This window comes from Gorilla gorilla, chromosome 11, assembly GCF_029281585.2.
Source record: "Gorilla gorilla gorilla isolate KB3781 chromosome 11, NHGRI_mGorGor1-v2.1_pri, whole genome shotgun sequence".
Taxonomy (NCBI): domain Eukaryota; kingdom Metazoa; phylum Chordata; class Mammalia; order Primates; family Hominidae; genus Gorilla; species Gorilla gorilla.
The window spans coordinates 61,747,574-61,761,185 of NC_073235.2; the positions used below are offsets into that span (position 1 = coordinate 61,747,574).

General features: G+C 38.0%; 1 protein-coding gene across 13 annotated transcripts in view; it reads right to left on the bottom strand.

Moving 5' to 3' along the window:
- Positions 1 to 13,612, bottom strand: part of WDSUB1 (WD repeat, sterile alpha motif and U-box domain containing 1) — a 51,003-nt gene that overhangs the window by 11,110 nt on the left and 26,281 nt on the right. For 7 of the 13 annotated variants that reach the window (XM_004032684.5, XM_004032683.5, XM_019022804.4 and 4 more), the window contains 5 exons: positions 13,005 to 13,038; positions 11,140 to 11,180; positions 10,953 to 11,059; positions 9,395 to 9,574; positions 1,553 to 1,693 (listed from right to left, as the gene is read on the bottom strand). In XM_004032684.5, the coding sequence (XP_004032732.1) occupies positions 1,553 to 1,693; positions 9,395 to 9,574; positions 10,953 to 11,059; positions 11,140 to 11,180; positions 13,005 to 13,038 (503 nt within the window). Of the gene's footprint in view, positions 1 to 1,552; positions 1,694 to 9,394; positions 9,790 to 10,952; positions 11,060 to 11,139; positions 11,181 to 13,004; positions 13,039 to 13,612 lie in introns of those variants that run through there. The other 6 variants (XM_019022802.4, XM_063694866.1, XM_055379023.2 and 3 more) reach the window with 4 other exon arrangements.

Genomic DNA, 13,612 nt, shown 5'->3' on the forward strand with positions numbered 1-13,612 from the left:
ATACTACAAGCTAGATCAATTTGGAAAGCTGAGAAAAAGCAGCCAGACTCAAAAGAGTTGCAGCCAGAAGGAAATGTTGGATTGGTATCTGCATGGATGAAACTAAAATTTGAGACCTGTCTATGGTCACGTGTGGTTTTTTTGTAGAAAAAAAGCACACTGAACGTCAGAGTGAATATTCAGAAGCCTCTCAATAAATTGAGACAGAACCCTATTACACTCTTTGCTGCCAGGTTTTCCTAAGATTCACTTTTAATAAGTCAACTGCCATTTCTGCTTAAACTAACTCGAGTTGAGCTGCTTTCAACTGCAAACAAGAGTCCTGATAAACCAAAGTCAAAAAATGTGCAGCCACTGCTATACTCATAGCAAATTTCATAGCCTGAAATAAAAATAGCTAATTGACTTTTATTGAGTGTTTATTATATGCAGGTACAGCTTTAAGTACTAATATAGATGAACTCATAACGATAAGACACTACATAATTAGTTCCACTAATAATGTGGACAGTGGACAGCATATACAAAGTAAGTCCATCAGCTAATTATCAGAGAAGATGAATAGATGTTTTATACTCAAATTTATGTAAATAGTAAACTACCATGTAAAAAAATTCATTGCCTCCCTAGCAAAGTAAGGAATATAGTTTCAAAACAACTATTAAGCTGGCAAAAGTAAATGGAGTTATAAAATACAATGATCACAAAACTGGAAAACCAGGTACAATTAGATATATTACTGGCAGCACTCTAAACTGTTTTTTTTCCTAGAAAATAACACATCTAACAAAATGTGTCAAACTGTTTTCACATTCATAAAACATCCTCAAATTGACTAATTCTGCTTTGCAACATATAACCCATGTAAATAACCCTAAGTAATGGTAAAAACAGAAATGTGCCAAGATGTCAGCATAATGCCATTTACAGTGTAAAGATTTGCAAGCACATACACACCAACTAACAGAAAAGTCAAACACAATGTATCATACAGCCACAATGGGATAAAGCTATTCAAAGTGAAAACTCCAGACAAAGTCAACATAGACTAAGCCAATATTCAGAAACATATAAGGAAGCTGTAGGCCAAAATTAAATATATATATATATAAATAAAATTTGGATTCACTGATTACAACTATGTATAATAAAGTATGTAGGTCTGTTAACAACACTTAGAAATATGGAATGATACAACTTTATAATTAAATTCTTTGTAGAAGATTGTTTAAATTCATGATAGACAAACACAAGAGATGTCAACAATCTATCTTTAAAAAATAGTATTTTATCTTTACATCCTAGCAACCAAATACACATTTCACAAGTTTAAGTAAAACTTAATCCTTTTGTGTCAACTCCACAACTCTCTGTCCAATTTCATTATGAAATAAATATACAATATTCATTTGTTCACCCAAGGTTTAATTAGTTTAAGAAAAAACTACTTAAAATTCTTCACATTTAAGCAAACTTCTTCTGAGAACTGTCTAAACTTTTTATTCATTTAGCACAAAACATCCCCTGCAACTTAGTATAGCATCACACATACCTGATGCGATGACCGGATCTTTCATAAGTTCTCTAGTTATTGGACATATAAATTCATCAGGAATTCCTGAAGAAAGGGATTTAACCTTGGTCCTGAGCTCTTCAATTTTCCTCAGCACTTTACTACGCAGTCCTAGAGATTCTGAAAAGAAATTACTGTTAGGGCTGGATAACTACTAGTAATCCTTACTACTAGGATACTACCAGTAATCCTTATTCACAAATAGAGTTTGTTGTTGGGGTTGATTTTGAGACAGGGGCTCACTCTTTTGCCCAGGCTGGAGTGCAGTGGCAAAACGATCACCACTTATTGCAGCCTTGACCTCCTGGGCTCAAGTGATCCTCCCACCTCAGCCTCCTGAGTAGCTGGGACTACAGGCACACGGCACCATGCCCAATTAATTTATGTATTTTCTGTAGAGATAAGGTTTCACTATATTGCCCACGCTGGTCTCGAATTCCTGGATTCAAGTGATCCTACTGCCTCATCCTCTCAAAGTGCTGGGATTACAGGTGTGAGCCACCACAGCCAGCCACAAATAGAGATTTTATCTACTACCACCAGAAATCTTCTGACATACTGTTTTACCGCATGAACTACTGTTTTCTTTATAAATTCCTTAACAAATCTCTGTTGTATAGAATACTGTTGGTTAAAATATATCAGCAGCTAATAGCTCATTTTAAATAGATTCTGAAAGTTCAAGAATTTCAGGTTGCCAGACACTAATATACTCTACAAAATCAGAAAAGGCTCATTACTAGTTACTTACTTACACAACAAAAAATTTCCTAAAAATCATTTTTAAATATGTTTGAGTTCAAAACGTAAAAATGCCATGTTACGATATTTTTAAACTTAATGAAATTGGATATATTTGCTGATTCTTGTAAGAAACACAATCACAAATAAAGCTCATCTGTTTGTCCAAACCATAAACAGTTTCACTTGTTTTTATTTGTAACTTTAAAAGATTTTTAGTTTTAGAAAGTCTAATGAATTTTAGGAATTTTAGAATGATTGGCTGTTTACACTTTTAGAACTAGTTGACAGTTCTACTTTAGGTTGAAGTGGGTAGAAGAATTAATTAGATTTCAGAATGCCTCACAGTTAGTTACCAGAAAAAGCCAAACCAACTTTCTTTCTGTTGGGAGGTAATGCTCCATGAGGTTTATACATGTCTTAGGACACCCTGTGTTTCAGACAGTCTTCTTGAGGATGTCTGAAAACATCCTTGGAAGCTAGGAACACCCTGTGGGAGGGCAGATGTTTCCTGACCACTATAATGTCTTGCCTCTTGGGGGCTATTTGCTTAGCCCCCTCATAAGACTGGGGGTTTCCCAAGCTCAGGGCTCCTCAGCTGTGACATAAACATAAACCACCACCATGAAACTTAAGAGGGAAAGGGGAGGCTGGGTACAGTGGCTCATGCCTGTAACCCCAGCACTTTGGGAGGATGAGGCAGGTGGATCACTTGAGGTCAGAATTTCAAGACCAGCCTGGCCAACATGGCAAAACCCCATCTCTGTTAAAAATACAAAAAAAAAAAAAAAGAAAGAAAGAAAAAAAATAGCTGGATGTGGTGGCACATGCCTGTAATCCCAGCTACTTGGGAGGCTGAGGCAGGAACTTCACTTGAACCCAGGAGGCGGAGGTTGCAGTGAGCTGAGATGGCGCCACTGCATTCCAGCCTGGGCGACACAGTGAGACTCTGCCTCAAAAAAAAAAAAAAAAAAAAAAAAAAAAGAGGGGAAGGGGAAACAATCAGAACCTGAAGTGCAAGTGTCTGCTGTGTCACGAGTAATAAACCGTTTGAGTCAGTCAGGGCTCATTGCCCACATTCATGTGAATGTGGCAAGTTACCCAAGCAGCTTCCTGCCACCAAAGGGCTGCTTTCCTCTGACTTCCTTCCAATGGGATATGCTGAAACCGAACTGAGGATTTTTAAAACAATTTTTTTTAAAGTGTCACAAACAAATCAATGATTTCTTTACATGTTGAATATGATTTTGCAAAAATATTTATAACTCAAAAAGACTCCCTCAAATTCTTTATGAAATCACCATCCAGTTTCAAGAGAAAGCTATTTCAACACAAAGTACTCAAAAGTGCTTAGTTAGGGAAGTACCTCTAAAATGCAGCACAGTGTTAGCTGATCACCACAGCCAGCCTTGAATGTAACAAATCAGAGAATGGTCATGACAGTTTATCGAGTCCACCTCTTCCCAGAATGTCCCATTCACAATGCTGTGTTTTCCAAGGGTTAGCTGAGCTGTGTTTTTATTTTGCCAGGCAAATACAGTGGAAGGTTTACGAGGAGTTATAATGATGGATCATGTATTCTAAGCTAAGTAAGGTGGAAAATAAGAGTAGAGATAGATAAGAGGTACATAAGGTTAATAGAATAAAGGCTTAGATAAGATCAAGATTTGCTGAAGTGGGGTATTAGAGGATGAGATGGTAGAAAATCTGTCGTGACTGGGGTATGTTTCCTAAAAATCTTCCACCTGGGTAGAGACATGGCTTCAAAAACTGTCATAAATGTTTCCAGAACATGTTTGCAATAAGACAGTAGACATCTCATTTAAAGAGATAATTATATAACTTATAATAAGAAAAGGAGGCTGGGTGTAGTGTCTCATGCCTATAATCTCAGCACTTGAGAGGCCAAGGTGGGAGCATTGCTTAAGACCAGGAGTTTGAGACCAGCCTGGGCAACATAGCAAGACTCTTTCTCTACAAAAAAATTTTTAAAAATTAGCTGGGCATGGTGGTGCATACCTGTAGTCCCAGCTCCTCAGGAGGCTGAGGCAGGAGAATCTACAGAGCCCAAGAGGTAGAGGCTACAGTGAGCCATGTTCATGCCACTGCACTCCAGCCTGGGCAACAGAGTGAGACTCTGTCTCTAAAAAAAAATTAAGAAAAAGAAAAAAATATAGGAGCAACTAATATTCTTTAAAAAGTATATTTTCCTGTCAAAAATATTCTACATGTGTGCTAATACTTACAATGCTTCTAATATTTATAACAGACAACACAGAAGGCCTAATTCAAAATTCCCCAGAGAAGGTTAAATTGGGCATTATCCTTCTCCAATCCTAATGTCATTTAGAAATGAAGTCAGATCATCTTGCCCTCAGGGAAGCGTTTACTAAACCACATCCCCAGAGCTCTACCGGAACCAAACATCTCCTTTTGTGATTGGGAGTTAAGAATAAGTCTTATACACTTAATTGCTGAGAAAGAAAGGACGCTTACCAGCTAAGGGCTAGTAAACCCTCGGTACCAGTATTGGGCAATATCTGGCTATTACTGACTGTAATCCTGAAAAGACATCTTGATGACAAGTTAAAATCACCCAACTCTGGAAATGCTACATCACTGAGAGTTTGATGGAATCTAGACACTAATAACCATCAAATATACAAAACTAAACTAACGGATATAAAAACTCAACCCCAAAAACCTCTGACAAAACAGAAGGTAACGGGGTTCCGGGGTGAGAGCTGGGAAATGACAGCATAGAGCAGAGATGTGGGTACATGAATGAGACAGAGACCTTCCTATGTGTGCCCTTTACTCTCCCAACTTTGTCCTGTAAGTACCAATGCCACAGCAGCCCCAGCTGGAGGCCAGTTACCAGGACAGCACGAGAGCCTGGAATTGAACAAGCACAGACCACCAAGCTGGTCACTGACTCACCTCTCCCCTACCCTGACAGAGAACAACAGAACCAAATGCTGGTTTCTTACAAAGAAAGCTAAAAATCTGCTTTTTAAAAATATATTTTTTAATTTAAAAAATCAAATTTCTACATAGAATGATCAAGAGAAGACACAAAACCTATATTAAGAATGGAAAACACAGCTATAGATACATGAGGAATTTTTAAGAGGATATGAAGAACAAGATAGAAGCAGTATAGTTTTTAAATTTCTCTGAAAAAACAGAGCAACCAGATAAACTCGAATTGCATGGACATTTCCAACAAAACAAGGTAGCAAGATATCTTCATGAACCCTACAATATACGTGAGTGAGGACAAGCTATTAACAGCCATAAAGACCTGTGGTTGGCATCTGTGTAGAAGAAAGCAACAGGACATCTAATGGGCCTGAGCAAATGAGACCCCAGCATGTCCAACAAGTAAGCACTGGAAGGGAGAGTGGGCCAACTTCAGACAGCAGCTGACCAGGGAGGGTTATGCCCTTTCAACAGGGGGTCATTGCACAGTAACTAGATTTGAACAGCCTATTTCACTTTAATCACATATAAACAACAACAAAAAAACTGTAAATGTTCAATTACTTAACAATAAATGCAGTTACATAGGCAACAAGTGAAATGTACATAACGAATTAATAAGAACCGAAACATGAAACTTTCAAAACCCAAGGATACTAAGACAGGTGATGTATTTAAATTTCTAGTTTTAATTTTAAATTAGAAAATGATAAACATGTCTTATGTGCTTTTATGATTTCTTGGAAAGAAGAGCAAATGGAAGAGTGAACCCTTTGAAAAAAATCTCGTTCCCAATTAAGCATCTATGGTTGATGATTATCTGAATTTCATAAATACCAACATGATATACAATAGTTCCTTAGCATTTGTCATTTTAAGTTTCTATCATTTTATCTTCTATAGCAATTCCAAACTCCAAGATACGTAGCAATCTGCCACATTCCCAAGGCCTAGATATAAACTGAGGCCAATGAGTAGCTAGATGGAAGCTGTGTGGCTAGTTAGTAGTAGACTCAACTCGTTGCGTAATATCACATCTAAAAGTGACTTTCCTACTCTTAACCTTTCACACTTTATTATGCCTTTTGAATGAGATATTAAATGTTATAGTAGTAGTCACAAATTCATAGCAAATGTCTTAAGACATATCCCTCTCAACATCAAGGATCTCTTGAACCTGTACTCTGTCCGGACATTCCTTATCCAAATATAGTTCTAGATATAAGGAATTATTTCCTAACTAAAGCTGTACGTCTGTTGTACCCTAAGCTTCCATTAACACAATCCTAGAAAATGACTATTATCCTTGGGTAAAGCTCCAAAGTCAAACATACTCAAGTCTGCAGAAATTTCATTTATTGTGTATTTACAAAAGACCCATTGAAAAAAGATTTGATAAACTGCTCAATTCCTTAAAAATAATTTAAATGTCAAACATAATAGATATACGACTTTGGTCTCAAACCCTCCAATGTACTTTACTGTACAATTAATCAACTTCCTCCATTTGCTGAATGTTAAACTCAGATTTATTCACATTGACATGGCAGCTGTTTTAAACAGTTATATCACAAAGGCAAACGCAGGTAAAATAGATATGCATTAAAAAAGCAAAATTCAATAGCATATATACTCATTGGTTCACCTCAACATATTTGTTTCTAGACCAAATTTAATTCTCTATTAGTGCAATTTACTATTTTGAGGTCTATTTTTCTTAAAATTCAGGACTAAAAGAAATTCATTGTAGCTTACAATACCATTTATAGAAGATTAAAGTTAGCCACTTGATCCTTTATAATGAAGGTTGCAAAAACCTTAAAATACATTAGAATGACATAAAAAATAAATGTTAGTCAGTTTTTACTACTTTATTCTAATCTGTTGAGTTTGCTAGATCTCCATATCTTAAACACAAGCCTAAGAGTCCTTATTTACTAGAGAATGTGCAACATTTTTGTCTCCATTCTTAATGGTTTTTCAAATTCACCTATTAGACCATCACAGAACTTGTTTAAACTGTATTTCAATTTTGGCTTGGGCCTGACACTTCCAAAACCCATTTCACTGAACTTTGAAGTAAAATGATTACTACTGCTAAACCTGAGACTCATCCTTCAAAAACTAATTGAATCATTAATTGATCATTAATTGAATCCTACAAGAATGTCTTATTCTTGGCCAGGCGCAGTGGCTCATGCCTGTAATCCTAGCACATTGGGAGGCCGAGCTGGGAGGGTCACTTAAGGTCAGGAGTTTGAGACCAGCCTGGGCAAAGTAGTGAGACCTCATCTCTACAAATAATTTTAAAAATTAGCCAGGCACGGTGGCACATGCCTGTGGTTCCAGCTACTCACGAGGCCGAGGCAGGAGGATCACTTGAGCCTAGGAGGTTGAAGCTGCAGTGAGGCATGACCATGCCAGAGGACTCCAGCCTGGGCAACAGAGGGAGACCCTGTCTCAAACAAACAAAAAACTAGAATGCCTTCTTTATTTACCTAGTTATAAAAATAGAATTGTATTTCTATTGTTTCTATATGCTTTTCTTATGTTTTCAAACATCCTTTGTTGAATCTGAAATTATTTCATATTGTGAAGTAATTCTACTTTATAAGGTACCCTTAAGATTGTGAGAGATTAACAAGAAATTAAGACGCTAAATTTGTGAGTTTTTTAAAAAAACAAAGCCCCTACTCTATTACCTACTCTCAGAAGAAAGAGGAAGTTGAAAGGAAATATTTTATTAGAGAGAGATGCTGGGTGCAGTGGCTCATGCCCATAATCCCAACACTTTGGGAGGCCAAGGCTGGAGGACTGCTTGACCCCAGCAGTTTAAGACCAGCCTGGGCAATAGAGAGACCTCATCTCTACAAAAATTTGTAAAAATAAGCTGGGCGTGGTAGCATGTGCATGTGGTCCCAGTTACTTGGGAGGCTGAGACAGGAAGACCACTTGAGCCTGGGAGGTCGAGGCTGTAGTGAGCTGTGATCGCACCACTGCACTCTAGCCTGGGCAACAGAGTGAGATCCTCCTATCTCTTCCCCCACCCTGCCACCCCCACACAAAAAGAGACAGAAAAGTGACTGTACCTGGCCAGGCACGGTGGCTCGGGTCTGTAATCCCAGCACTTTGGGAGGCTGAGGCAGGCGGATCACAAGGTCAGGAGATCAAGACCATCCTGGCTAACATGGTGAAACCCTGTCTTTACTAAAAATATAAAAAATTAGCCAGGCCTAGTGGCAGGCACCTGTAGTCCCAGCTACTCGGGAGGCTGAGGCAGAAGAATGGTATGAACCTGGGAGGCGGAGCTTGCAGTGAACCGAGATCGCGCCACTGCACACTGGCCTGGGTGACAGAGCGAGACTCCATCTCAAAAATAAATAAATAAAATAAATTAAATAAAATAAAATAAAGAAAAGTGACTGTACTCAAGTATAGCCTGAGTATAGTACAAAACCACTTATGTGTTTTCACAAAATCATTCTGTTAACTCCTTAAAAGGCCATAGGCTTCCAAGAGATTTAAATAGGCTCACGTACTATGTTTACTATGTAAGGAAAGTAAAATACTTATACTATACTTTAAAATGGTTTTCTATAACAAAGATTTTTAGTTATTTCACTCTTCATTAGTAATAAATCTCAACATGAATATCTTATTTCCTGAGCTTTCTGGTTAACTAAAATTTTACCATAGCATATTAGTAATAGAGTCTGGCAATTATGTTTATTACAGCATGATATCAAAACTTGTTTTTGGTAAAGATCTAGTACCCAGAATACATAAATAACTCTTACAAAGTCAACAATAAAAAGACAACCCAGTTTAAAAATGGGCAATGGATCTGAACAGACATTTCTCCAAAGAAGATATATAAATGGCAAATAAGCACATGAAAGATGCATGTCATTAGGTAAATGAAAATCAAAACCATAATGAAATTCCACTTCACAACTGCTAGGATGGCCATAATCAAGAAGATGCGTCATTAGTGTAGTGCCAGAACATTAAGAAGAAACCATTAATGCAACAAAATCCAACGGCAGAGTAATTTGGTAAAAGTTGTTTTGAAGATTGCCTATCTTTCACTAAGCTTACCAATTTTCAAATCATCAGCCAGACTTTCTTTTGTAAGATTCAACAGTTCTTTTCCATCAATGTTATTCATCTTGAAAATACCAACAAGATCTTTTAAATCCTGTGCACAAAGCCATGTTGAGACATCCTCCTCTGACCAATCTTCAGTAAATTGCTTCAGCTGATGTTCTGTGCTCCTTGCTTAAAATAAACAAACAGGTAAGTGAGATAACAAAGAAGTATTTCCTTTATAAACATTCTCACTTTGAATTAAAAGTAAATGAAATTTCCTTAAATCTGTGTTTTATAGCTGGGTACAGTGGCTCATGCCTATAATCCTAGCTTCTCAAGTGGCTGAGGCAGGAGGATCACTTGAAGTCAGGAGTTCAAGACCGGCCTAAGTAACATAGGGAGACCTGTCTCAAAAAAAAAAAAAAAAAATTGTTTTACCACTTTAACTTGCTTTTGGATCATTTTCTTTTTCACATCAGGAAAACAATTTTTTATTATATAAAATTCATACCAGCAAAGGTATTCTATTTGCTCCATCATCTGCATATCAGCACCACTATTTGGATAATTCCGACAGTGATAAAAATAAAACTCCTAAATTATGTGCCAATGTCGCTTGATGCCAAAATAAAACCAACAAAATACAACGATAATTTCAATTTTGTCCTGAGGTTATATTTACCTGAAAAATTAGTATGGAGTATAAACAAATAACTTACAAACCATGGGAGGAGTGGGACACATGAATGTGCACTGAAAGCATTTACCAACAGCTTTAACACAGCCCAGCCACTTCAACACTGGCTTCTCTAAAATTATTATTATTTTAGAGATGGATTCTCACTCCTTGCCCAGGCTGAAGTACAGTGGCGTGTTCTCAGCTCACTGCAGCCTCATGACCTCCTGGGCTCAGGTGATCCTTCCCACCTCAGCATCCCAAGTAGGTGGGGCCACAAGTGCACACCCCCATGTGTGGCTAATTTTTGTCTTTTTTGTAGAGATGGGGTTTCACCATGTTGCCCAAGCTAATCTCAGACTCCTGGGCTCATGCAATCCATCCACCTCGGCCTCCCAAAGTGCTGGGATTATAAGTGTGAGCCACCATGCCAGGCCAAACTATTTTTAAATGACATTAAATTTGGATGTATACTTTATATTGATAAAAGCAATATGAATAACCTGTCAAATGATTTACTAACTTTTTTTTTTTTTTGAGATGGAGTTTCACTCTTGTCGCCCAGGCTGGAGTGCAACGGCACGATCTCAGGTCACTGTAACCTCCGCCTCCCAGGTTCAAGCAATTCTCCTGCCTCAGCCTCCCGAGTAGTGGGGATTATAAGCATGCACCATCACGCTGAGCTACTTTTTTGTATTTTTAGTAGAGACAGGGTTTCACCATGTTGGCCAGGCTGGTCTCGAACTTCTGACCTCAAGTGATACACCCACCTTGGCCTCCCAAAGTGCTGGGATTACAAGTGTGAGCCACCGTGCCCAGCCCGATTTACTAACTTTCTGACCCTAATGGTGAGTGGGGTTGAAATGAGTGAAAAATGATGTCCTTACTAACCTTGGCAAAGTGTTTCCAGGTCAAATTGCCAGATGTTCACTGTTTTGTCCATTGAACCAGTAGCAAGTAAAAGGGTATTAGGTGCAAAAGCACAAGTTGTGACATACCTAGTTAATAAAAACAACTATTATGTATCTTCTGACTAATTTTTAAATTATATTAATACAAAGTGAGGATAAGTTCAGACCTGGTGTGCTGAGTCAATGTGTGAAGTATATTCTCAGTATTCTGAAAAACAATAAAAACAGCTTTAAATTTACTCAAGTAAGAGTAAAGTTACTGATGAAGACTCATTTGACATAAATGAGCTGTATACTAACTGGATATATTAATATTTATTAGTAACTAACATAAGTTGAAACTTTACTCAATGAATAGTAGAAACAGCATCTGTAACAGCATTCTCAGGTACTTACTTCACTTTTTGTCAATTATCGGCATTATTGTCTGCTAGCCACCTCCTGAGAAATTTTTAGTACAGTAGACCCTTGGCATTTGCTCATCTGTTTGAACCTACTAATAGTAACCTAAACATCTATTACCTGAAATAATTCATATTTTTGACTATGGCATTTGACTTGTATACATTGCAGGACCAGTGAGTAGAAATTAGTCCCTTGGCCGGGTGCAGTGGCTCACACCTATAATCCCAGCACGTCGGGAGGCCGAGGCAGGTGGATCACTTGAGCTCAGGAGTTTGAGACCAGCCTGGCCAACACGGTGAAACCCCATCCCTATTAAAAATATAAAATATTAGCTGGCATGGTGGCACGTGCCTGTAGTCCCAGCTACTTGGGAGGCTAAGGCAGGAGAATTGCTTGAACCCGGGAGGCGGAGGTTGCAGTGAGCCGAGATTGCACCACTGCACTACGGCCTGGGCAAAAGAGCAAGAGTCTGTCTCAAAAAAATAAATAAATAAATTAGTCCCTTAGAGTACACTAAGGTGTCCATCTAACATTTTAGGTGTATTTAAGTGGGACTCATACATATTTTACAGAGACAATTTAGTGTTATAATTTTTTTAGAGAATGTAAAATCTCATGAAACGTTCATGAGAAATATTAAAGATTTACCTCACCTAGCTTGAGTATTCTTTCCCATTTCCTGCCAGAACACTCAGTGACTCAAACTTCTGTGTGGAAGACTAGCTTACATCACTTGCTTAACTCGCTACCCTTTGATTACTTATATCTCCATTTATTTGCTGGCATAGCTACAGCATTAGGAGGCTCCACTCAACATTTTCTTCTTTTGGACAACATTTTTTTCAACTACTTTATTTTTGAGACAGGGTCTCACTCTGTTGCCCAGGCTGGAGTGCAGTGGCACGATCTCGGCTCACTGCAACCTCCACCTCCAGGGTTCAAGCCATCCTCTTGCCTCAGACTCCCAAGTAGCTGGGACTACAGGGACGCGCCACCACGGTCAGCTAAGTTTTTTTATTTTTGGTAGAGATGAGGTTTCACCATGTTGGCCAGGCTGGTCTTAAACTCCTGGACTCAAGCCATCTGCCTGCTTCAGCCTCCTGACATGCTGGGATTACAGGTGTGAGCCACTGCACCTGGCCACAACTTGGTCTTTACCCACACATGGATCAGTAAAAAACTCCCATTTTCCAAGTCCATGATAACCTATCCTTTCTTATGCCTCTCTCTAAATCCAGCCAGGACTCTAAGAATGGTAGGTCACTTTCAACCATATTCACCAAAAACCCTAGAGTAAACATTCATCCTTTGCTATTATGGAAGCCTGGTGTAAAAGTTTAATAATTGATTGTATGTGATGTTTTGAACACTGGTGCTCTTTAAATATGTATATTTTATAATCACATTTAAAATCTATCCATCTTAAAATCATTACTGAAATATTTAAGGGCTTGTTGCAGAACCAATATCTTACTTGCATAACTGTTTTAGCATTTGTGAAAATATTTATGTTCTTAGTCATACTAAACAGAAAAAATATATACTTTTTCTACCAGGCCTAACTTGAAGTTCAGTAGTCTAATAAACATAACTTTCATAGATCACCACAAGATTTTTAAATACTTACAGTATCATATACTATGACAGACTTATCCACTGACCTTAAAAGAAAATAAATTATAGGTGAAAAGTCCTATAAAAACAAAGTACAGCATTTATGTAATTAGTATTTTTAAGTAATTTTAGTAACTTTTCTAGAAAAGACAGATATTAACATACATTTAGAATGCAATCCTTTTGTTCATATGCATGAAAACTTTAATTCAAAAAACTACACGTGGCCAGGCGCAGTGGCTCACGCCTGTAATCCCAGCACTTTGGGAGGCTGATTCGAGCGGATCTTGAGGTCAGGAGTTTGAGACCAGCCTGGCCAACACGGTGAAACCCATGTCTACTAAAAATACAGAAAAAAATTATCCGGGCATGGTGGCGTGCACCTGTAATCCCAGCTCCTTGGTAAGCTGAGGCAAGAGGATGGCCTGAACCTGGGAGGTGGAGGTTACAATGAGCCAAGATCACGCCACTGTACTCCAGCCTGGGTGGCAAAGTGAGACTCTATCTCAAAAAAAAACAACATGCCATATATAAAATTTAGAAAATTATAAGCTTTATTAAAACAATGGTATATACTATTTACGCTACATGACCATGAACAGAACAAGCACTTCTGATATA